Consider the following 23,281-nt stretch of genomic DNA (forward strand, 5'->3'; position numbering starts at 1 on the left):
TCCCACTCTGTAGGCTCTTTCTTTGCATTGCTGATAGTTTCCTTTGCTGAGAGAAAGCTTTTTAGTTTGAATCTATCCCAGTGGTTGATTCTTGCTTTTATTTCTTGTGCTATGGGAGTCCTGTTAAGGAAGTCTGATCGTAAGCCAAGAAGTTGAAGGTTTGGACCTACTTTTTGTTCCATAAGATGCAGGGTCTCTGGTCTCATTCCGAGGTCCTTGATCCATTTTGAGTTGAGTTTTGTGCAGGGTGAGAGATAGGGGTTTAATTTCATTCTGTTGTATATGGTTTTCCAGTTTTCCCAGCACCATTTGTTGAAGAGGCTATCTTTTCTCCATTGCATATTTTTGACCCCTACGTCTAGTATGAAAAAATTGTATTTATTTGAATTTGTGTCCATGTCCTCTATTCTGTACCATCGATCTACCTGTCTATTTTGGTACCAATACCATGCCGTTTTTGTTACTATTGCTTTGTAATAGAGTTGAAGTTCTGGTATTGCAATACCCCCTGATTTGCTCTTTCTACTAAGGATTGCTTTAGCTATTCTGGGTTTTTTAATTCTTCCAGATAAATTTCATAATTGCTTGCTCTATTTCTGTAAGGTACATCATTGGGATTTTAATTGGAATTGCATTGAATCTGTATAGCACTTTTGGTAGTATGGCCATTTTGACAATATTAATTCTGTCTATCCAAGAACATGGGAAATTTTTCCATCTTCTAGGGTTTTCTTTAATTTCTTTCTTTAGTGTTCTGTAATTCTCATTGTAGAGGTCTTTCACCTCTTTTGTGAGATTGATTTCCAAGTATTTTATTTTTTTCAATGTTATTATGAATGGGGTAGTTTTCCTAACTTCTCTTTCTGAAGATTCATCACTTATGTATAAAAATGCGTTGGATTTATGAGCATTGATCTTGTAACCTGCTACTTTACCAAATTCACTTATGAGTTCTAAGAGTTTTCTGGTGGAATTTCCAGGTTCCTCTAAATATATACTCATGTTATCAGCGAACAGGGATAGTATGAGTTCCTCTTTTCCAATTCGTATCCCTTTAATTTCTTTGGTTTGTCTAATTGCTCTGACTAGAGTCTCAAGGACGATGTTGAATAGAAGTGGTGAAAGAGGGCATCCCTGCCTTGTTCCAGTTTTTAGGGGGAATGCTTTCAGTTTTTCACCATTTAGAATGATATTGGCCATGGGCTTAGCGTAGATGGCTTTTACAATGGTAAGGAAGGCTCCCACTACCCCAATGTTTCTAGTGTTTTGAGCATGAAGGGATGCTGTATTTTATCGAATGCTTTTTCTGCATCTATTGAAATAATCATGTGATTCTTAACTTTAAGTCTGTTGATATGGTGAATGACATTTATTGATTTCCGGATGTTGAACCAACCTTGCATCCCTGGGATAAAACCCACTTGATCATGGTGCACTATCTTTTTAATATATATTTGTATGCGATTTGCTAAAATTTTTGGAGAATTTTTGCGTCGATATTCATTAAGGATATTGGTCTGCAGTTTTCTTTCCTTGATGTGTCTCTGTCTGGTTTAGGTATCAGGGTGATATTGGCTTCATTGAATGAGTTTGGGAGGGTTCCTTCCTCTTCTATTTTATGTAATACTTTGAGAAGTATTGGAATGAGCTCTTCTTTAAAGGTTTTGTAGAACTCGGCTGAGAACCCATCTGGTCCCGGACTTTTCTTTGTTGGTAGGCTTTTGATGACCTCTTCTATTTCATTGCTGGAAATTTATTTATTTAAGTTGTGCATGTCGTCCTCATTCTGTTTAGGTAATTCATATGCTCTAGAAACTTGTTGATGTCTTTGAGGTTTTCTGTTTTGTTGGAGTATAGGTTTGCAAAATAGCTTCTAATTAGGTTTTGTATTTCACTGTGTCTGTTGTGATATTTCCTTGTTCATTGCGAATTTTAGTAATTTGAGTTTTCTCCCTCTTTCTCTTTGTTAGTGTGGCTAAGGGTTTATCAATTTTGTTTATTTTTTCAAAGAACCAACTATTTATTTTGTTATTTTTCCGATTGTTTCTTTTGTTCCTATTTCGTTGATTTCGGCTCTGATTTTAAGTATTTTCTGTCTTCTACTTCTTTTGGTGTTGGTCTCCTCTTCTTTTTCTAGGGCTTTGAGCTGTATTGTTAAGTTGTTTATTTGTTGATTTCTACTTCTTTTGTTGAATGCGCCCCATGAAATAAATCTTCCTTTAAGTACTGCTTTCATAGTGTCCCAGAGATTTTGATATAATGTGTCTTTATTCTCGTTTACTTCTAAGAATTTTTTAATTTCCCTCCTGATGTCTTCTGTTATCCATTCATCATATAATAGTGTATTATTTAATCTTCGGGTATTGGTGAAGTTTCTGTTTTTTATTCTGTCATTTATTTCTAATTTCAATCTATTATGATCTGATAGAGTACAAGGTAGTATCTCTATCTTCTTGTACTTGCTCACATTAGCTTTGTGGCATAAAACATGGTCTATTTTAGAGAAGGATCCATGTGCTGCTGAGAAGAAAATGTATTCGTTATTTGTTGGATGGGATATTCTATATAAGTCTGTTCAGTCTAAATTGTTGATTGTGTTATTGAGATGTATGGTTTCTTTATTCAATTTTTGTTTTGAAGATCTATCCAGTGGTGAGAGAGGTGTGTTAAAATTGCCTAGCATTATTGTGTTGTGGTCTATTTGATTTCTGGAATTGAGAAGGATTTGTTTGACGTACATGGATGAGCCAAAGATCCGGGCATAGATATTTATGATTGTTATTTTTTGCTGATTTATGCTTTCCTTAAGCAGTATGTAATGTCCTTCTTTATCCCTTCTGACTAGTTTTAGCATGAAGTCCACATTATCTGAAATGAGGATGGATCCTCCAGCTTTTTTGCTGTGTCCGTGTGCATGGTATGTTTTTTCCCATCCTTCCACCTTTAGTCTATGGGTATCTCTTTCTATGAGATGAGTCTCTTGCACGCAGCATATTGTTGTCTCTTTCTTTTTATTCCATTCTGCCAGTCTATGTCTTTTATTGATGAGTTCAGGCCATTAGCATTCTCGGTTATTATTGTGATATTATTTGTATTCCCAGTCATTTGACTCATTTTTGTTTTTTGACATGATTTGGTTCTGCTTTATTTGGCTATTTCTTTATGCTAGTTCCTCCCATTGCTGATTTGCATCGTTGTTTTTCATCTCCTCCTCATGGAATATTTTGCTGAGAATGTTCTGTAATGCTGGCTTTCTTTTTGTAAATTCCTTTAGCTTTTGTTTATCATGGAAGGATCTTATTTCGTTGTCAAATCTGAAAGTAAGTTTTGCTCGGTATAAGATTCTTGGTTGGCATCTATTTTCTTTCAGGGCTTGGTAAATGTTGTTCCAGGCCCTTCTAGTTTTTAGGGTCTGGATTGAAAAATCTGCTGACATTCTTATTGGTTTCCCCCTGAATGTAATTTGATTCTTTTCTCTCATAGCCTTTAAAATTCTGTCTTTATTTTGTCTGTTAGGTATTTTCATAATAATGTGCCTTGGTGTGGGTCGGTTGTAATTTTGTATATTTGAGGTCCTATAAGCCTCTTGTACTTGGTTTTCCATTTCATTCTTCAGAATTGGGAAATTTTCTGATATTATTTCATTGAATAGATTGTTAATTCCTTTGGTTTGTTTCTCTAAGCCTTCCTCAATCCCAATAATTCTTAAATTTGGCCTTTTCATGATATCCCATAGTTCTTGTAGATTCTGTTCATGATTTCTTACCATCTTCTCTGTTTAGTCAACTTTGTTTTCAAGATTAAATATTTTGTCTTCAGTGTCTGAGGTTCTGTATTACAGGTGTTCTATCCTATTGGTTATGCTTTCTATGGAGTTTTTAACTTGGTTTATTGTTTCCTTCATTTCAAGGATTTCTGGTTTTTTTTTTTTTAGTATCTCTAACTCTTTATTGAAATGATCTTTTGCTTCCCATATTTGCTCTTTTAACTGCTGATTGGTGCGATCATTTAATGCCTGCATTTGCTCTTTCATCTCCTCCTTCAATGCTTGCATTTCCTCTTTTTCTATTTTTTATTTTTAATTTTTTATTGTAAACAAATGGGATACATGTTGTTTCTCTGTTTGTTCATGGCATAAAGGCATACCGTTTGTGTAATCATAAATTTACATAGGGTAATGTTGTTTGATTCATTCTGTTATTTTTTCCCTTCCCCCCACCCCTGCCACACCTCTTTTACCTCTATACAATCCTTCCTTCCTCCATTCTTGCCCCGCTCCCTAACCCTAATTCTAACCCTAACACTAACCCTTCCCTCCCCCCACCCCCATTATATGTCATCATCCACTTATTAGCGATATCATTCGTCCTTTGGCCTTTTGAGATTGGCTTATCTCACTTAGCATGATATTCTCCAGTTGCATCCATTTGCCTGCAAATGCCATAATGTTATTATTTTTTATAACTGAGTAATATTCCATTGTGTGTGTGTGTGTGTGTGTGTGTATGTGTGTGTGTATCACAGTTTCTTTATTCATTCATCAATCGAAGGGCATCTTAGTTGGTTCCACAGTCTGGCTATTGTGAATTGAGCAGCTATGAACATTGATGTGGCTGTATCTCTGTAGTATGCTGATTTTAAGTCCTTTGGGTATAGGCCAAGGAGTGGGATAGCTGGGTCAATTGGTGGTTCCATTCCACGTTTTCTAAGGAATCTCCACACTGCTTTCCAGAGTGGCTGCACTAATTTGCAGCCCCACCAGCAATGTAGGAGTGTACCTTTCTCCCCACATCCTCGCCAACACCTGTTGTAGCTTGTATTCCTGATAATCGCCATTCTAATTGGGGTGACATGAAATCTTAGTGTTGTTTTGATTTGCATTTCTCTTATTACTAGAGATGTTGAACGTTTTTCCATATGTTTGTTCATTGCTTGTAGATCTTCTTCTGTGAAGTGTCTGTTCATATTCTTAGCCCATTTGTTGATTGGATTATTTGTATTCTTGGAGTAGAGTTTTTTGAGTTCTTCATAGATTTTGGAAATTAGTGCTCTATCTGACGTATGAGTGGCAAAGATTTTCTCCCACTCTGTAGGCTCTTTCTTCGCATTGCTGATAGTTTCCTTTGCTGAGAGAAAGCTTTTTAGTTTGAATCTATCCCACTTGTTGATTCTTGCTTTTATTTCTTGTGCTATGGGAGTCCTGTTAAGGAAGTCTGGTCCTAAGCCGACATGTTGAAGATGTGGACCTACTTTTTCTTCTTTAATCTGCAGGGTCTCTGGTCTGATTCTGAGGTCCTTAATCCATTTTGAGTGTAGTTTCGTGCATGGTGAGAGATATGGGTTTAGTTTCATTCTGTTGCATATGGATTTCCAATTCTCCCAAAACCATTTGTTGAAGAGGCTATCTTTTCTCCATTGCATATTTTTGGCACTTTTGTCTAGTATGAGAAAATTGTATTTATTTGGGTTAGTGTTCGTGTCCTCTATTCTGTACCATTGATCTATGTTTCTATTTTGGTACCAATACCATGCCGTTTTTGTTACTATTGCTTTGTAGTATAGTTGAAGATCTGGTATTGCAATACCCCCTGTTCACTCTTCCCACTGAGGATTGCTTTAGCTATTCTGGGTTTCTTATTTTTCCAGATGAATTTCATAATTGCTTGCTCTATTTCTGTAAGGTACATCATTGGGATTTTAATTGGAATTGCATTGAATCTGTATAGCACTTTTGGTAGTATGGCCATTTTGACAATATTAATTTTTCTTATCCAAGAACATGGGAGATATTTCCATCTACTAAGGTTTTCTTTAATTTCTTTCTTTAGTGTTCTGTAGTTCTCATTGTAGAGGTATCTCACCTGTTTTATGAGATTGATTCCCAAGTATTTTATTTTTTTCGATGCTATTATGAATGGGGTAGTTTTCTTAATTTCTCTTTCTGAAGATTCATCACTTATGTATAAAAATGCGTTGGATTTATGAGCATTGATCTTGTAACCTGCTACTTTACTGAATTCACTTATGAGTTCTAAGAGTTTTCTGGTGGAATTTCCAGATTCCTCTAAATATATACTCATGTCATCAGCGAACAGGGATAGTTTGAGTTCTTCTTTTCCAATTCGTATCCCTTTAATTTCTTTGGTTTGTCTATTTGCTCTGGCTAGGGTCTCAAGAACAGTGTTGAATAGAAGTGGTGAAAGAGGGCATCCCTGTCTTGTTCCAGTTTTTAGGGGGAATGCTTTCAGTTTTTCACCATGTAGAATGATATTAGCCATGGGCTTAGCATAAATGGCCTTTGCAATGGTAAGGAAGGTTCCCACTACCCCAGTGTTTCTAGTGTTTAGATTATGAAGTTGTGCTGTATTTTATCAAATGCTTTTTCTGCATCTATTGAAATAATCATATGATTCTTGACTTTAAGTCTTTTGATATGGTGAATGACATTTATTGATTTCCGGATGTTGAACCAAACTTGCATCCCTGGGATGATACCCACTTGATCCTGGTGTACTATCTTTTTAATATGTTTTTGTATGCGATTTGCTAATATTTTGTTGAGAATTTTTGCGTCAATGTTCATTAAAGATATTGGTGTGAAATTTTCTTTCCTTGATGAGTCTCTGTCTGGTTTAGGTATCAGTGTGATATTGGCTTCATAGAATGAATTTGGGAGGGTTCCCTCCTCTACTATTTTATGGAATACTTTGAGAAGTATTGGAATGAGCTCTTCTTGAAAGGTTTTGTAGAACTCGGCTGAGAACCCATCTGGTCCCGAACTTTTCTTTATTGGTAGGCTTTTGATGACTTCTTCTATTTCAGCACTTGAAATTGGTCTATTTAAATTGTGTATGTCCTCTTCGTTCAGTTTAGGGAATTCATATGTCTCTAGAAACCTGTTGATGTCTTCAAAATTTTCTATTTTGTTGGAGTATAGATTTTCAAAATAGCTTCTAATTATGTTTTGTATTTCAATCGTGTATTTTGTGATATTCCCTTGTTCATTCCGAATTTTAGTAATTTGGGTTTTCTGTTGTCTTCTCTTTGTTAGTGTGGCTAAGGGTTTATCAATTTTGTTTATTTTTCGAAGAACCAACTATTTATTTTGTCAATTTTTTGTATTGTTTGTTTATTTCAGTTTCATTGATTTCAGCTCTGAATTTAAGTATTTCCTGTCTTCTACTACTTTTGGTGCTGGTCTGTTCTTCTTTTTCTAGGGTTTTGAGCTGTAGTGTTAGGTCGTTTATTTGTTGAGTTTTACTTCTCTTATTAAATGTGCTCCATGAAAAAAAATTCCCTCTAAGTACTGCTTTCATAGTGTCCCAGAGATTTTGATGTGATGTTTCTTTGTTCTCATTTCCCTCTAAGAATTTTTTAATTTCCTTCCTAATATCTTCTGTTATCCATTCATCATATAATAGCATATTGTTTAATCTCAAGATGTTGGAATAGTTTCTGTTTTTTACTCTTTCATTTATTTCTAACTTCAATCCATTATGATCTGATAGAATACAAGGTAGTGTCTCTATCTTCTTGTATTTGCTAACATTAGCTTTGTGACATAATATATGGTCTATTTTAGGATCCATGTGCTGCTGAGAAGAAAGTGTATTCGCTCTTGGTTGGATGGTATATTCTATAAATGTCCGTTAAGTCTAAATCATTGATTGTGTTATTGAGATCTATGGTTTCTTTGTTCAATTTTTGTTTGGAAGATCTGTCCAGTGGTGAGAGAGGCGTGTTAAAATCACCTAGTATTATTGTGTTGTGGTCTATTTGGTTTCTGAAATTGAGAAGGATTTGTTTGACATTCATGGATGAGCCACTGTTTCGGGCATAGATGTTTATGATTGTTTTATCTTGCTGATTTATGCTTCCCTTAAGCAGTATGAAATGTCCTTCTTTATCCCTTCTGACTAACTTTGGCTTGACGTCCACATTATCTGAAATGAGGATGGATACTCCAGCTTTTTTGCTGAGTCCATGTGCATGGTATGTTTTTCCCCATCCTTTCACCTTTAGTCTATGGGTATCTTTTTCTATGAGGTGAGTCTCTTGTAGGCAACATATTGTTGGATCTTTCTTTTTAATCCAATCTCTCAGTCTATGTCTTTTGATTGATGAATTCAGGCCATTAACATTCAGGGTTATTATTGAGATATGATTTGGTTTCACAGTCATTTGGTTCATTTTTTAAATTTCATTTATGTATTTATTTATTTGACACGACTTGATTCCTCTTTTATTTGACAATTCCTTTAGGATAATTCCTCCATTTGCTGATTTGCTTCTTTGTTTTTCATCTCTTCCTCATGGAATATTTTGCTGAGAATGTTCTGTAGTGCTGGCTTTCTTTTTGTAAATTCTTTTACCTTTTGTTTATCATGGAAGGATTTTATTTCATTGTCAAATTTGAAGGTAAGTTTTTTGGGTATAAGATTCTTGCTTGGCATCCATTTTCTTTCAGGGCTTGAATAATGTTGTTCCAGGCCCTTCTAGCTTTTAGGGTCTGGATTGAAAAATCTGCCGATATGCGTATTGGTTTCCCCCTGAATTTAATTTGGTTCTTTTCTCTCACAGCCTTTAAAATTCTGTCATTATTTTGTATGTTAGGTATTTTCATTATAATGTGTCTTGTTGTGGGTCTGTTGTATTTTTGTGTATTTTGTGTATTTTGTTGTATTTTTGTGTATTTTGTATATTTTTGTGTATTTTTTATATAAGCCTCTTGAACTTGATTTTCCATTTCATTCTTTAGATTTGGGAATTTTTCTGATATTATTTCATTGAATAAATTGTTAATTCCTTTGGTTTGTTTCTCTAAGCCTTCCTCAATCCCAATAATTCTTAAATTTGGCCTTTTCATGATATCCCATAGTTCTTGTAGATTCTGTTCATGATTTCTTACCATCTTCTCTGTTTGTTCAACTTTGTTTTCAAGATTAAATATTTTGTCTTCAATGTCTGCGGTTCTGTCTTCCAGGTGTTCTATCCAATTGGATATGCTTTCTATGGGGTTCTTAATTTGGTTTATTGTTTCCTTCATGTCAAGGATTTCTGTTTGGTTTTTTTTCAATATCTCTAACTCTTTATTGAAATGATCTTTTGCTTCCTGCATTTGCTGTTTTAACTGTCAATTAGTGCAGTCATTCAAAGCCTGCATTTGTTCTTTCATCTCATCGTTTGCTTCTCTGATCATTTTAATTATGTACATTCTGAACTCCCTTTCTGACATTTCTTCTGCCATGTTGTCATTGTATTTTATCAATGTAACATCTAGGTTTGTTTGGGACATTTTCTTCCCTTGTTTTCTCATATTGGTCAGGTATCTACCCCTCTAGTAGTAGAATTCTGAGATATTGCAGATTTCCTCTATTGACTTGTAGGGTTCCTGTTTGCTTCCCTGATCATTTTAATTATGTACATTCTGAACTCCTTTTCTGTCATTTCTTCTGCCATTCTGTCATTGGGTTTTATTGATGTAACATCTAGATTCGTTTGGGGCATAGTCTTCCCCTGTTTTCTCATGTTGTTCAGGTATCAGTGGACCGCTGAGATATTGCAGATTTCCTCTATTGACTTGTAATGTCCCTGAAGATTTCTTGTATTTCCCTTCTTAGCCTTCAGTAGACTGAAGTCTTGGAGGAAGTTGGTAGTGCGGTGCTCCACAAGGAAGCTGCCTCTCTAGGGGTGGTGGCCTTCAGGTGGGGTATATTCCCTGCTAGTAGGCAGAGGTGCCTCCACTTGTTGACCAGTGGTCATCCAAAGGGTAACTAGGCTGCGGGCTGAGGCAAGGCCTGTTTGGGCCTGTGTCTCTGGTTTTACTGTCCTTGTTGGGAAACCTCAGCTGGCAGGGAAGGCTCACGCAGTGGGGAGGTCTGGCTGGTCAGTTCTCCTCCTAGAGGTTCCCCTCAATCTACAACTACTGCCTGGGCTGGGCTGCCTTCCTCTGCAATGTTCCCAGGTGCCCGGACCTACCTCCTGGGCCTGGGAGCCTCACCCTTCGCAGATGAATCTCCTTAGGCTGCCCCTCCTCAGAGAATCTGCCCGCAATCCTGGATCCTTTGCTCCGCCCCTAAGCGTGTCTCTGTGGGGCTCTTCCACCAAGAAGCCTCCTAGGTCCTGGGACCCTGCTCTGTACCTAATCGCCTGGCTATGTGGCTCCTCCTGTGAGCCCCGTACAATCGCTCTGAGTCCCAGAGACCCGCCGCACGCCTCTTCCTCCTGACAGTCGCCCGGTGTTCCGGTGCGGTCATTAGGAGTCCAAGCAACTCATTGCGTGCCTTCTCCTCTTGCCAATCACCCGTAGCCCTGGGCAGTCACTCCGAGTCCAAGTGACCTGTCCTGTTCCTCCCCCTCCTCCAGGTAACCCCCCGGGAGTTCAGGAGCGGTCACTCTGAGTCGCTCTGAATCCACGTGACCCGCTGCACGCCTCCTCCGGGCAGCCACCCGGAGCTCTGGTGTGGCCACTCGAGACCAAGCGACCCACCGCGCTTCTCCTCCAGTCAGACCCCCCGGTGTTCAGGAGCGGTCGCTTTGAGTCCAAACAACTCACCAATTGCCTCCTCCATTGAGCAGGCACCTGGAGCTCTAATGCAGTCACTGCGAGACCAGATGACCCGCTGCGCTCCTCCTCGTCCTCCTCCTACTCCTCCGGGCAGGTCCCACTGTTCAGAAGCACTCGCTCTGAGTCCAAACAGCTCACCACGCAGCCCCTCCTCTGGCAACCTCCTGTAGCTCTGGTATAGTCACTCCGAATCCAAGTGGCCACCTGCATTTGCTCTTTCATCTCTTCTTTCAATGCTGCAATTGCTATTTCATCTCCTAGTTTGCTTCAATGATTGTTTTAATTATGTAAATTCTGAACTCCCGTTCTGACATTTCTTCTGCTGTGCTGTCATTGGGTTTTATTGATATAGTATCTAGGTTTGTTTGGGACATTTTCTTCCCTTTTTTTCTCATATTGTTCAGATGTCAGTGGGACTCTGAGATATTGCAGATTTCCTCTCTTGGCTCATAGTGTCCCTGTAGATTTCCAGTGTATCACACCCCAGCCTTCAGTAGCCTGAAGTCTTGGAGTAACTTTATAATGCAGTGCTTCCGAGGAAAGCTACCTCTAATCCGCTACTGGTTCCAGAGCTTGGAGCTGACTCTGTGTGGAAAGGCTCTCACTGGGGGGCCTACTCTGAGAATCTGGCCGTGTGGGAGGAGCCCACCGCTGGAGTGCCCCGAACTGCCTGGAGAAGACTCTAGCTGCCCTGCCCTACTCTGATAAGCTGCCCCTATCCGGGCCTTCTGCCCAGGCTGAGCTTCACCCGGTGGGGGAGACTCACCCTGTGGCTCTATTTTAGTTCGTGTCCTCAATCCCTCCCCTTCTTGAATCCTTGGTTCTGGAGCGACTGGAGATGCAGTCACCCTCTAGTCTGTCATCTTGGATGAGAGTCTTAATTGGTGTGTTAGGAAGATTAACTATGGTAATCGTAGGCAGGTAGGATGTGACTGAAGGAAGTGGGTATCTGGGGCCCTGCCTTTGGTGTTCATATTTTGTCTGTATTGAGCAAAGCTCTCGCTCTCTGCTTCTTGGTGCCATGTTACCAGCTGCTTTCCTCCGTCACACTCTTCTGCCTTGATGTGCTGCCTTACCTCAAATTCTGAGGAATGGAACTGACTATCTGTGGACTGAGACCTCTGAAACCGTGAGCCTTAAATAAATGTTTCCTCTTCTGATTGTTCTTGTCAGGAATTTTGGTCACAATGCCTAAAAAGCTAACTATAATATTCCATGTTCTTATGAACCCTTCTTTTGTTTTTCTTTTTGATTGTAGTCATAGTAGTATGTATGACATTGTATCTTATTGAGATTTTGATGCATTTTTGTAATGGCTAATGATTTTAAGCATGTGTTTGTGTACTTTTTGATTTTTGTGTATTTTTTGAGAAATTTGTATTCATATCCTTTGCTCACTATTTTTTTTTTTTGCAGGGAGAGACAGCAGGGGGCAGAACTGGGGTTTGAACCTGGGGGCACTTGACCACTGAGCCACAGCCCCAGCCCTATTTTGTATTTTATTTAGAGACACAGTCTCACTGAATTGCTTATTGCCTCATCTTTGCTGATGCTGAGTTTGAACTGATGATCCTCCTGTCCCAGCCTCCCGAGCTGCTGAGATTACAGGCATGTGCCTCCATGCCCCACTTTCTTTGCTCACTTTTTAATTATTTGTCTTTTTCATTGTTGAGTTGCTGGAGTTTTTTATATATTTTGAATATATCTTGTCTCGTAATATCAGAAACTTTTTGTGAAATATTCAGAAAAACGCTTGGAAAAGCACATTGTCAAAGCTTGGTCTTTCCAGAAGCAGATGCTGAGACAGAATTTGGGGTGTAAAATGTTTATTCAAAATCAGCATTAGCACTGGAGTATAGCTTGGTAGTATAGTGCATGCCTAGCATGAATAAGGCCCAGGGTTCAATGCCCAAGCACCAAAGGTGGGAAGAAGAAAAGATCAGCTTGTGAAGGACGAGAATAGGATTGATTAGAGAGAGAAGTTGAATTACGTGCAGATCTAAATGAAACCTCTGTCAACTTAGCAACAAATTCTGAAGCTCATATCGCCCATCAGAGTTTTCCTTCACATTTCCACTTGGTTTTGTCACTGGAGGGTCAGTAGGAGAAAGGCATAACCTTGAAGGAAATAGCATACTATACCTGAGGCTATGTGAAGTGTTGGACAGTTGGAAGTTGTTGGTTGACTGCATGCCCTGTAGCTTACAGCAAGTTCCTTGAAAGGGCAGCTGGGTAATTTAGCCAGTGTCTGCTACATGTATGTTATAGTTTAAAATCTTAAGTCACATTTTGAGTTCACTAAGTTTAGCACTGCTAGAGATGCTAGTAAGCACATTTATGAAATGAGAAATTTGGTACTGACTTTGTGAATATGTTTTTACTGTTATTTCATGTATTGTCTGTTTTGAAATTAGTTTCTACCTGTTTACTTTGGCCTAGGATTATGCATATTTGTATTATTTGTGCTTTATTGTTTATATATATATCAAGAGTGACATTTATATTTGATCTGTATGAAAGAGACTACTGTTTGTTTGACATACTCTGGTTTTCTAAAATTTGGGAATTATTTTGTGCTTGGTCATAACCCTGCTTTTTCTGTTACATAGTAAAAACCTCATAACAGACTACATAATTGTTTTATTTGGATAAATTTTATATAATCTAGAATTATCGTAGTTTTTTGTTTAATTTCTTCAGTTTTAGAATTGTCTTGTAGATGCCATATGGTTTTCTACTGTAGTATTTTGAGTTTATGCCTTCTAGTAGCTTAAAAACTATGTCAAATTTGACCAGACGATTACTAATTTTGGAATCTATTAAAAGACAGTAGTGCAATATTTATTTTAAAATCATTTTATTTCTTATTTCTTAACTTTTGGCTTTTTCTTTCAGATGTTTTGTTTCCCAGCGTATTATGAGAAACAATGGGGAATACTTTTTATCAGTCTTAATTCAGAATAGCAAACTAAATACACTGAGAATTTTAGTTGACAGCTTTAGTCTATACATAATTATGTCCAACTTGTCCAAACTCCAACTTGTAATTCCTGATAATGGAAATCAGTACATGAGAATATGAATCTTTTGCAAAGTGAAGAAACTGGAATTATTTTTCTAGTGAAATTAAGTAGTTTGACTCTATCAGAATGGTAGAATAGATGGAACTCATAATTAGGAGTCAAACGACTAGAGTTGGAAACCCACCCCTTCTTAGCATCTAGGATTCCTTAACCAGGTTTATTTAACTTCCAAAGCCTAGGCTGTCTCATATTTGTAAAGTTCAAGTGTGTCAACTGTGCCTATCCCTGACAGTTGTAATGAACAATAAGATTTTGGTTATGAACACAATTGGTGACCTTTTGATCATTGTGTGTATTTAGAAGAATTGGAATAGTGTTCTTCTTTGGGCAAAACTTTAAATGAAGGTAGAACTCACATGCTTGGTTGCTGCTCAGGTACATATTTTAGTGAAGTTTGAAAGAAATGTAAATAAGGAAATAAATGATATAAAAATTTGTTTAAATTCTGTTGTTTTTCAAAATATAGTCTTAGAAACTGAATTTAACTCAAAAAATATTTATTGTGGGGTCTTACTATTGTGTTAAGAATACATCTAGGTAACGCATATCATAAGGTTCTTATTTCTTTGAACTGGATCCATTTCAGTCTCTTAGTTATTTCTTATTTTATATGGATAGTCAGTGTTTGTAAAGGAGTTTATGGTTTATGAAATGGTTTTGTGTACATTCTTTCATATAATATTTATAATAGCCCACAAAGGTAACTGTTCTTATTTTCATTTTATCCCTATTACTTAGCATATAATTGTAAGACTACAGTGATTTTAAAACATATTTTGTGGTGTGTGTATTTGTGTGTATACTGATATGTACGTGCTGGGCGAGAGGCTATAGAATAGGAGCAGACATGGAAGACAAAACCCAGCATAATATGGGACCCTGGTGCATAGAAAATGGTAGCTTCCATACTGAATGCTAGCATTGTGACTTCCTTGAAGTCACTTTACTTTGCAGTGGAACTGAGATTAAAAACCCAGATTTCTCAGTCCAATGCCTATTAGATCATGTTGCTTGGGAAAACTAAGAAGTTATTTTAGATGGCCTTGAATTAGAATCAGGTATTCCTAGACTGAGTTAAACCTTTATCTAAACCTAATTGCATTCTGTGTAGTAGCTACCATCTTCTGTGCACCAGAGGCCAATATGATGTTGTACTTTATCTTCTGTGTCTGCTCCAGTCTGATGTCTTCATTTTATGGCTTCTCCCCCAGTTCTCTTATATCTGCATAATATGCATCCCCCAAAACATATATTTTAAAATCACTATAGTCTTAGAATTACATGCTATCCTGTATAAGTTTGAACTTACCTTTACTGATGAACAAACTGGTCATTTTAACTATAATTTAAGTGGGTCTTTTTACTTCCTTATAAATCTCTGGTAACAATTTTACTTACTGTACTTTCAAGTGCAAATAGACTATTTTGAGCTTGATTTCCAGAGCCTGATTTAGTGAGCATAGTGCTTTGGAGCCATACAAGACCCAGACCAGGGCTGGGGGCCTCGGAGAATTAACCCAGTTTTACTTGTTCTGTGCTATATTTTGTACTTTTGTAAATGCATTCAGAATGTGAGGTAGAGAGGGCTCCTGTTGTAAAATCACCTATATCTAGTTTATATTTAATACCTGACTAAAAACAAACATGGAAAAATGAGGCTTCTGTGTATCTTTCTGAACATTTTATATAGTGCTCATATCATATTTGAACAAACAGGGTAAATAAATATTCTACTGTTTCATGTTTTGAAATGCTGACTAGATAAAGATTACACATGACAAGTTATTTATAGCTTTATTTATACATAGTGGATTCTCTGTTGGAATCATAGAAGGGAAAGATATGATAATTGCTTTGTGTAGTTCACAGAATGAAATTGCAAACTGAGATGTTTTGAATCTAGTTTGTACTGTAACCATTTCTAGGAAACCATATTTAAACAACAATGGTTATCGTGAAGTATACAACATGTCAACTGTGTCCCAATTCACATCAGTAAAAACCTTCCACCACTTTATTCCCTATAACCTAACCTCCATCAGATAATACCAAATAAACTATGTTGAGTGCACATATTAATATATATCAAATGTACCAAATGGCTTGCTGGCTGCATTTTCAATAGTGTTTATCTGTGGTCATGCAAGTTATAACTCTGAATTTTTATTAGGAAAACTAAATTGAGAATTTATAATGTTCCTGGCTTAGCTTTACCAGCTGTGCTACAGCCATGGAAAATAACTCAAGAGAGTAAAAAAATCTAACAGAATATAAGAGAACAACAGACAAATTGCTTTTGCTTCATGCCTACTTGCTTTGCATCTGCCACTATAAGGTTTAGGGTCATATACAATAATTAGTAGTTTCCTAACTTCTAATATGTCATCACTACAGAAAACTGGTATGTGAATTTTTAAGTTGTCTCATATAAAATAAGAATAATGATTCTTTAATACAATTGGTCAACAAGTACATGAAAAATGTTCAACATTTTTTGAACATAGCAATTAGAGAAATGCAAATTAAAACTACACTGAGATTTCATCTCACTCCAGTCAGAATGGCAATTATCAAGAATACAAGCAACAATAAATATTGGCGAGGGTGTGGAGAAAAATACACTCATACATTGCTGGTGGGATTGCAAATTGGTGCAGTCCTCTGGAAGGCATTATGGAAATTCCTCAGAAAATGATGGAACCACCACTTGAACCAGTTATCCGATTTCTCTGTTTATACCCAAAGGACTTAAAATCAGCATACTATAGTGATGCATCCCCAACCTTATAGACTGGGATATAGTTCTTCATGGAATGTAGATACATTTGATTTATCTTGAATTTATGGAATTTTGGGTTACAAATACACAGAAGAAAAATAGCAGCTACTTCCATGTTAAGGGAAATTGCTTTCCCAGTCAAAAGTCATCATGTTAGTCAACTTTCTGCCTTTTTGACAAAATACCTGAGATAATCAACTTAAATAGGAAAGAGAGATTTTGGCTTATGGTTTTGGAGGTTTCAGTGCATGGTCAATTGGCCCCATTGCTTTGGGGCCTGTAGCAACATGGGCAGGGAGCCTGTGCTGGAGCAAAGTTGCTCACTTCATGACAGCAAGTATGCAAAGAGAGATAAGAAGAGTTGGAAGGGTCCCAATATCCCATTTTAAGGTCATGCCCTCTGTGACCTAACTTTATTTCACCAGGCCCTACCTCCTAAAGTTTCCATCACCTCCAAATAGCACCATTGTTGGCAGCCATGTTTTTAACACATAAGCCTTTAGGAACACTTCAGATCTAGATGGTAGCAGATGACTGATTGATAGTTTAGTTTTTCTTTTTAGGAGATATCATGTCATCCGGTAGTAATAATACTGCAACGATTGGCTATACACTTTTAACTACTACTATATAAGTATAAGCCACATTTTATAAGTGAGAGAACTGAAGATTTTGGATATTAAGTGACTTTCCAGAGGTCACAGAGTTGGTATTAAGTGGTGAAGCTCAGATTCATTTACAACAATTTAAAAAAATACAAGCCAACGTATGTTGAGCACTTAATTATAAATCAGACACTATACTAAATGTTTTATATTTAGCTTCACTATGAGGGAGGCATGATTATCATTTCCATTTTACATATATGGAAAATGAATCATAGAGTAGTTAAATAGTATACCATGGGTTCATGGCTAGTTCATGGGAGAGCCAGAAGACCCTTTCTCTTATATCATCTACAATTAGACTTGAAATATGGGCGGCATTGGTAATGTCTTTTTCCAAATATACATTCATGGCTTAAGATATTTGTTTTCTGTAGTACATTTAAAATTTTTTTTACCCATTTGCAGAATAAGTAAATTTTAGATTATTTCTCCAACATTCTAATTTTGGATATATGCTTGTTTTTAAAGATAATCATAAAATGTACCTTTAAGTGGGAACTACAGTTTGCTTTGTGCATAGCAAATCCATTGGGTACCCAAATCAGGGGAATATTCTATTGTGTTTCATTGTCATCAGTGAAATTGTCTTATAATTTCCCTAATAATTATGTGTAATTGACTAACTTTAGTTTACATTTTTCCATTGTATGTGTTGCATGTTTTTTCTTTTAAACTTTAAGCATAGCAATAGTGCTTTAGTTTTTTGATCATGGGTATCCTGGGAAGTCATTTATTTATAGTTTTAAAGTCTTCCCTTTGGCCAATGTAGAGCAGAACTAGATTGTAATAAATAACAATTTTATATTATGATTACTTACTGGAGCACCATTTATAAAGTATGGCTTCCAGATAGAGAATTTAACATAATTTAATTTTTAAAAGGGCTATTTTTTTCCTTCAACTTATATTTTTAGTTACAGTATAGGTAACATATAGATGCTTTATGTATTTATTTTTCTCCTTCTAACTGTTTCCATGTTTTAGAAGGAAGATGTTGTGGCCTTGTAAATGGCACATGCTTATTGTTTAAATGAAATTAAAAGTTTTGAAATCATCTGAAGGTTTTTTTTTTTTTTTTTTTGAAAATGTTAGGTGATATAGAATCAAAACTAAAGAGTAAATTTGGCTAAATTCAGTTCAGTACATTCAGGTATTGCATATGGTGACATGAGAGTTATAATGTTGACAAAAACTTGATACCTATATTCCTGGAACTTGTAAACCGTTAAATGAGCCCAATAAGTACATAAATAACTATAATGCAAAGCAGGCTATAGGAACTATGGTATAGTTATCAACAAAGTGTAGTGGCAAATCAGGATACAAGATTATTCTATTCCAGTGGAAAGAGCTGGGAAATCCTCATGGAGTAGGTAGGATTTGAGTAAAGCTTAATTTATTGCTTTCATTCATTCTAGACTGTCTGAAGATTGATGTCTATTTCCTTGAGCTCTTTAATTTTGTTACCAATTTGGATAAGCATGGCACAAATCCAGCAGGGAGGTCCAGATGAAAATGAAAAGACTACAGCTCTGAAAGGTACATAATTAATTTGCTTTCTTAGGAAATTTTTATTATGCCTAGAGAAGGTGTAGGAATGTTTAGGTGACCTTTCATTCATTTCAATTTTAAAACAAAATTATCAGTACCTAAGCTGTTTGTAGTTATTTGCGTCACTCACAAGAACTCTCATAGTATCTGAGATGTAGTAATACACAGTGATTTTTGCAGCTATAAGAAATCTTAATGTTCTTCTTGCTCAAGGTCATGCATGTAGTGTTAGAACTAACACTGTAAGTCTTATGAATCAAGACTGATTCCCTTACCATATTTTTTGCTGATTAGAACATCATATTGGGTTAGGATAATGATCTGACTATTCCAGTATTTTGTGTTTGTGACATTGGCACTAGGGATATTTTATGGGAGACCCTCCATGTTAATACTTCAGAAGGAATCTGCCTTAGACACAGATCTACAAGCAGTCCACAGATATATGAAAAAATGTTCAACATCTCTAGTAATAAGAGAAATGCAAATCAAAACTACCCTAAGATTTTATCTCACCCCAATTAGAATGGCGATTATCAAGAATACAAGCAACAATAGGTGTTGGGCAAGGATGTGGGGGAAAAGGTATACTCATACATTGCTGGTGGGGCTGCAAATTAGTGCAGCCACTCTGGAAAGCAGTGTGGAGATTCCTTAGAAAACTTGGAATTTAACCCAGCTATCCCACTCCTTGGACTCTACCCAAAGGGTTTAAAATCAGCATACTACATACAGTATGCTGATGCAGCCACATCAATGTTCATCGCTGTTCAATTCACAGTAGCTAGATTGTGGAACCAGCCTAGATGCCCTTCAATAGATGAATGGATAAAGAAACTGTGGTATATATACATAATGGAATATTATTCAGCCATAAGGAAGAATAAAATTATGGCATTTGCCGGTAAATGGATGGAACTGAAGAATATTATGCAAAGTGAAATAAGCCAATCCCATAAAACCAAAGACCAAATGATTTCTCTGATAAGTGGATGATGATACATAATGGGGGAAGTGTGTAAGGCAAGAATGGAGGAAGGCTGAATTATGCAGAGGAAAATGAGCGGTGGGGAGGGGACGGGATGAAGGAAAGATAATAGAATGAGATAAACATCATTACCTTATGTACATGTATGATTACACAAACGGTGTGACTCTACTTCGTGTACAATCAGAAATGAAAGTTGTGCTCCATTTGTATACAACGAATCAAAAAAAAAAAAAGAGGTCTGAAGATTAAGCTGCGGGCACCTTGACCTTTAGTCAGGAAGATGAGGAGGAACCAACAGCAGAGGCTGAAAAGGAATTTCTAGTGAAGTGACGAATCAAGAGCAAGAGAAATCCTGAATGCCAAAGTATAAAAAAGGAGTAATTAATTAAGTTACATTCTGATGATGGATCAGATTAAATGAGAACTGAGAATTTACTTTTGGATTTGACAATGTAAGGGTCATTTATGACCTTTATAAAGAGCTGTTTCAGTGAATTGATGGAATTACAGCCTGACTAGAGAATTTTAATAAGAATAAAAGGAAATTGAAGGCAGCTATAGACAACTCTATAGAGGGTTTCATTTCATACCCGTATGCTGTTGTTCAATCCAGCATATGTGGAATAAGGGATAATTTAGGAGCAGTGACAAGGAATGTTAGTGAAAGTTTTCACCTAAATAGATATGTTAAGTTTTCTACCTAGATAGATTTTGTGCATATTCAGCCTTATAATCATAATCAATAAGAAAATTTGATTTCTCAAGTTGTGGTTCTGATTGGTACTCCCACAAACATTGTTTGAGGTCAGAATGATTTGGGGAATTTTAGAGGTAATACACTGATGTTAAAAGAGTATAAATAGACTCTAAAGATATAACTATCTGTATTTAAGTGCAGATCTTTCCTCTTACAATAGGGCAAGTTGCTTAATTTCTTTGAATATTTATCTTCTTTTGTGCAATAGGAATAATAATCCTTAGTACACATGGTATTATAAGAATGAATGGAGTCAAATTGAAAATACAATTGGTTCTTGAACAACATGGGTTAGAATTGCATGGGTATACTTAACATGGATTTGTTTTTGAGATATAAGGGTATTTGAAAAATTTTTCAAATGAACTGTGTATCTACAAATACCAAAACAATTAAGAAAAAACTATGTATGTCATGATCACTTAGACTACATGTAGATAATAGTCTGTTTTATCATTTACTAGTGTAACATATGCATACACACTTGATCACTTAGACTACATGTAGATAATAGTCTGTTTTATCAATTACTAGTGTAACATATGCATACACACACTATACATGGCATCAGTTATAGGGAAGAAAAATGTAAACAAATATAGAGTATTAAAACATAGCTACATAAAATTAACTGTAGTCCATAGTGTACTACTGTATTAATTTTGTAGCCATATTTTGTTTCTTGAAGTAAGCTCAAGTGTTGTATCTACATAAAACTCCTTGTGGCTTTAATGATCTCTGTGTGAGTAGTTAGTCTCTTGTAAATTGCAAGAGGTAATAAATAGTAAAAAGATCTCTTTCTCAGTTCTTGAGCATTTTTCACCATGTAATATACATGGTATATGTTAATACATATAGCACACACAAAATGCCTGCCAGCAGTGCCTGCCAAGCCCAGCACCATGGACAGCAGCACAGGGAGTGGTGGCCCTGGTAGCCTTCCCTTAGCAGCGCCTACATTTGGGAATATGAAGGTCATTGCAAAGTTTGAGGGATAGTAAAATGATTCAGTGCAAGAAAGAGATATGGTTTAATCAAATAAGAATGGCACCAAGGAAGATGTATTTGTATACCAGTCTGCCATGAAGAATAACTCTAGGAAATACCTTTACTATGTAGTTGACAAAGAAATGGGGAGTTTAATGTTGTTGAAGAAACAAGGGTGCTGAGACAGCAAAGGTTGCATGCTCTGGTGGAGTTCCAGTTCAAGGCAGTAAAGAAGCAGCAGATTGTAACCATTACAGATACATCACAGGAGTCCTCCACATAACTTCCAGTGGTTCTACCTGGCAAGAACAACTTAGAGGAGGGAAATTTTATTTTGGGCTCACAATTTAAAGTCTCAGTTCATGGTTGACTGACTCCATTATTCTGGGCCAAGGCAAGGCAGAACAGTATAGTGTAAGGGCATGGCAGAGGAAAACTGTCAGCTCATGGCAACCAGAAAGCAAACAGAGAGTGTGGGGACAGGGGAGGGACCGTGGACAGATATAGTCTAGACCATGCCCCCAGTTACTTACTTCCTCCAGCCACACTCCGCCTAACTACAGTTACCACCCAGCAGTCCATTCAGATTATTAATCCATCAAGTAGATTAATTCAGTGATGATGTCACAGCTCTCTAATCATTTAACCTATGAACATTCCTGTATTGCTTCACACATAACCTTTTCATGGAACAGTAAAGACACAAGCCATAACAATCACTGTGACAAAATACCCAAGAAAATCAATTTAGAGGAAGAAAGATTTATTTGTTTTTTAGCTTCAGAGGTTTCCAGTCCATGGTCACCTGGCTCCATTGATTTTGGGTCTGTGGTGAGGTAGTGCATCATGATGGGGAGCACATAGTACAGCATGGTTACTCAACTCATGATGGACAGGAAGGATAGACTGAGAGGAAGGATTTGACTAGGTGTAATCACTAAGGGCTTTCCCCCAGGACTCTACTCCCTTTAACTTCTATTATTTCCACCACTTCCCAGTAGTCCATTCATCTTTGAATCGGTCAATGAATTAGTCTGTTGTTGAGCTTAGGGTGTTCATGATCCTTTTCCAAAGGCCTAGCTCTGAACATTACTACATTTGGGGACCAAGCCATATGAGTCTTTGGGGTACATTCCAGATCCAGACTGTAGCAATCAGTGAGACATACTGTGTAGGTAATTAATTCTGCAGGGGCCTTCCTCACCAAAGACAGCCTATAGAGGACAGTAATAAAGAGGATAAGGAAAACCAAGGAGGTGACACCCAAGGTCAATAGCCACCTTGCTATTTGTACTGCCACAGATTCAGTTACCAATGCAGACAACCCTAAACCACAAAAAAAATTTTTTTCTTAGGTAGAAAACCCTAAACCACCAAATAGTAAAAAGAAAAAAGCAGTCAATCTACCAGCTGAAAATTTGTCCACTCCTCAGGCTAAACATGGCAGGACTGAATACCATCTTTACTATCATCTGCTCATAAGAAGAACGTGATTACAGAAAAAAAAAAAATGGACAAAAGATTGGAGCTGAAGACTGCAAGTACTTTCTTTTTGCTCATTGACCAGATAACTTAGACTATCTGCAGTATCTATTCAGCATAGAATTTTTATTATTTTGACTTAAAGGTGGTTCCTTTTTGGAATTACAAATGCATATTTAAAGCCTGTTTTTTCCTCAGTATAGTGTTGAAGGTTTTATTTATTTATTTATTTTTATTAGAGCATTATAATTATACATAGTAACTGGTTAATTTTGACAAAATCATATATGTAAGGAATTTGGTTTCATTCCCTACCTCTTTTCCTCCCCTCCTCCCCCTGTTCCCACTCTTCTGATCTTCCTTTTGCTCCTTTATGTATTTATTTATTTACTTATTTTTGATTGTTTTTTTTCTAC

The 23,281-nt window shown here is 36.8% G+C and overlaps 1 protein-coding gene across 7 annotated transcripts in view; it reads left to right on the top strand.

Annotated features, from left to right (window-relative positions):
• Window positions 1-23,281, top strand: part of ARB2A (ARB2 cotranscriptional regulator A) — a 530,196-nt gene that overhangs the window by 36,928 nt on the left and 469,987 nt on the right. For 5 of the 7 annotated variants that reach the window (XM_079146019.1, XM_079146024.1, XM_079146020.1 and 2 more), the window contains exon 2: window positions 18,516-18,636. The exons of the other annotated variants lie outside the window; for them this stretch is intronic. In XM_079146019.1, the coding sequence (XP_079002145.1) occupies window positions 18,531-18,636 (106 nt within the window). In that variant the 5' untranslated portion in view covers window positions 18,516-18,530. The remainder of the gene's footprint in view (window positions 1-18,515; window positions 18,637-23,281) is intronic. 7 annotated transcript variants of the gene reach the window in all.

This window comes from Sciurus vulgaris (genome assembly GCF_902686455.1).
Source record: "Sciurus vulgaris genome assembly, chromosome: 6".
Lineage (NCBI taxonomy): Eukaryota > Metazoa > Chordata > Mammalia > Rodentia > Sciuridae > Sciurus > Sciurus vulgaris.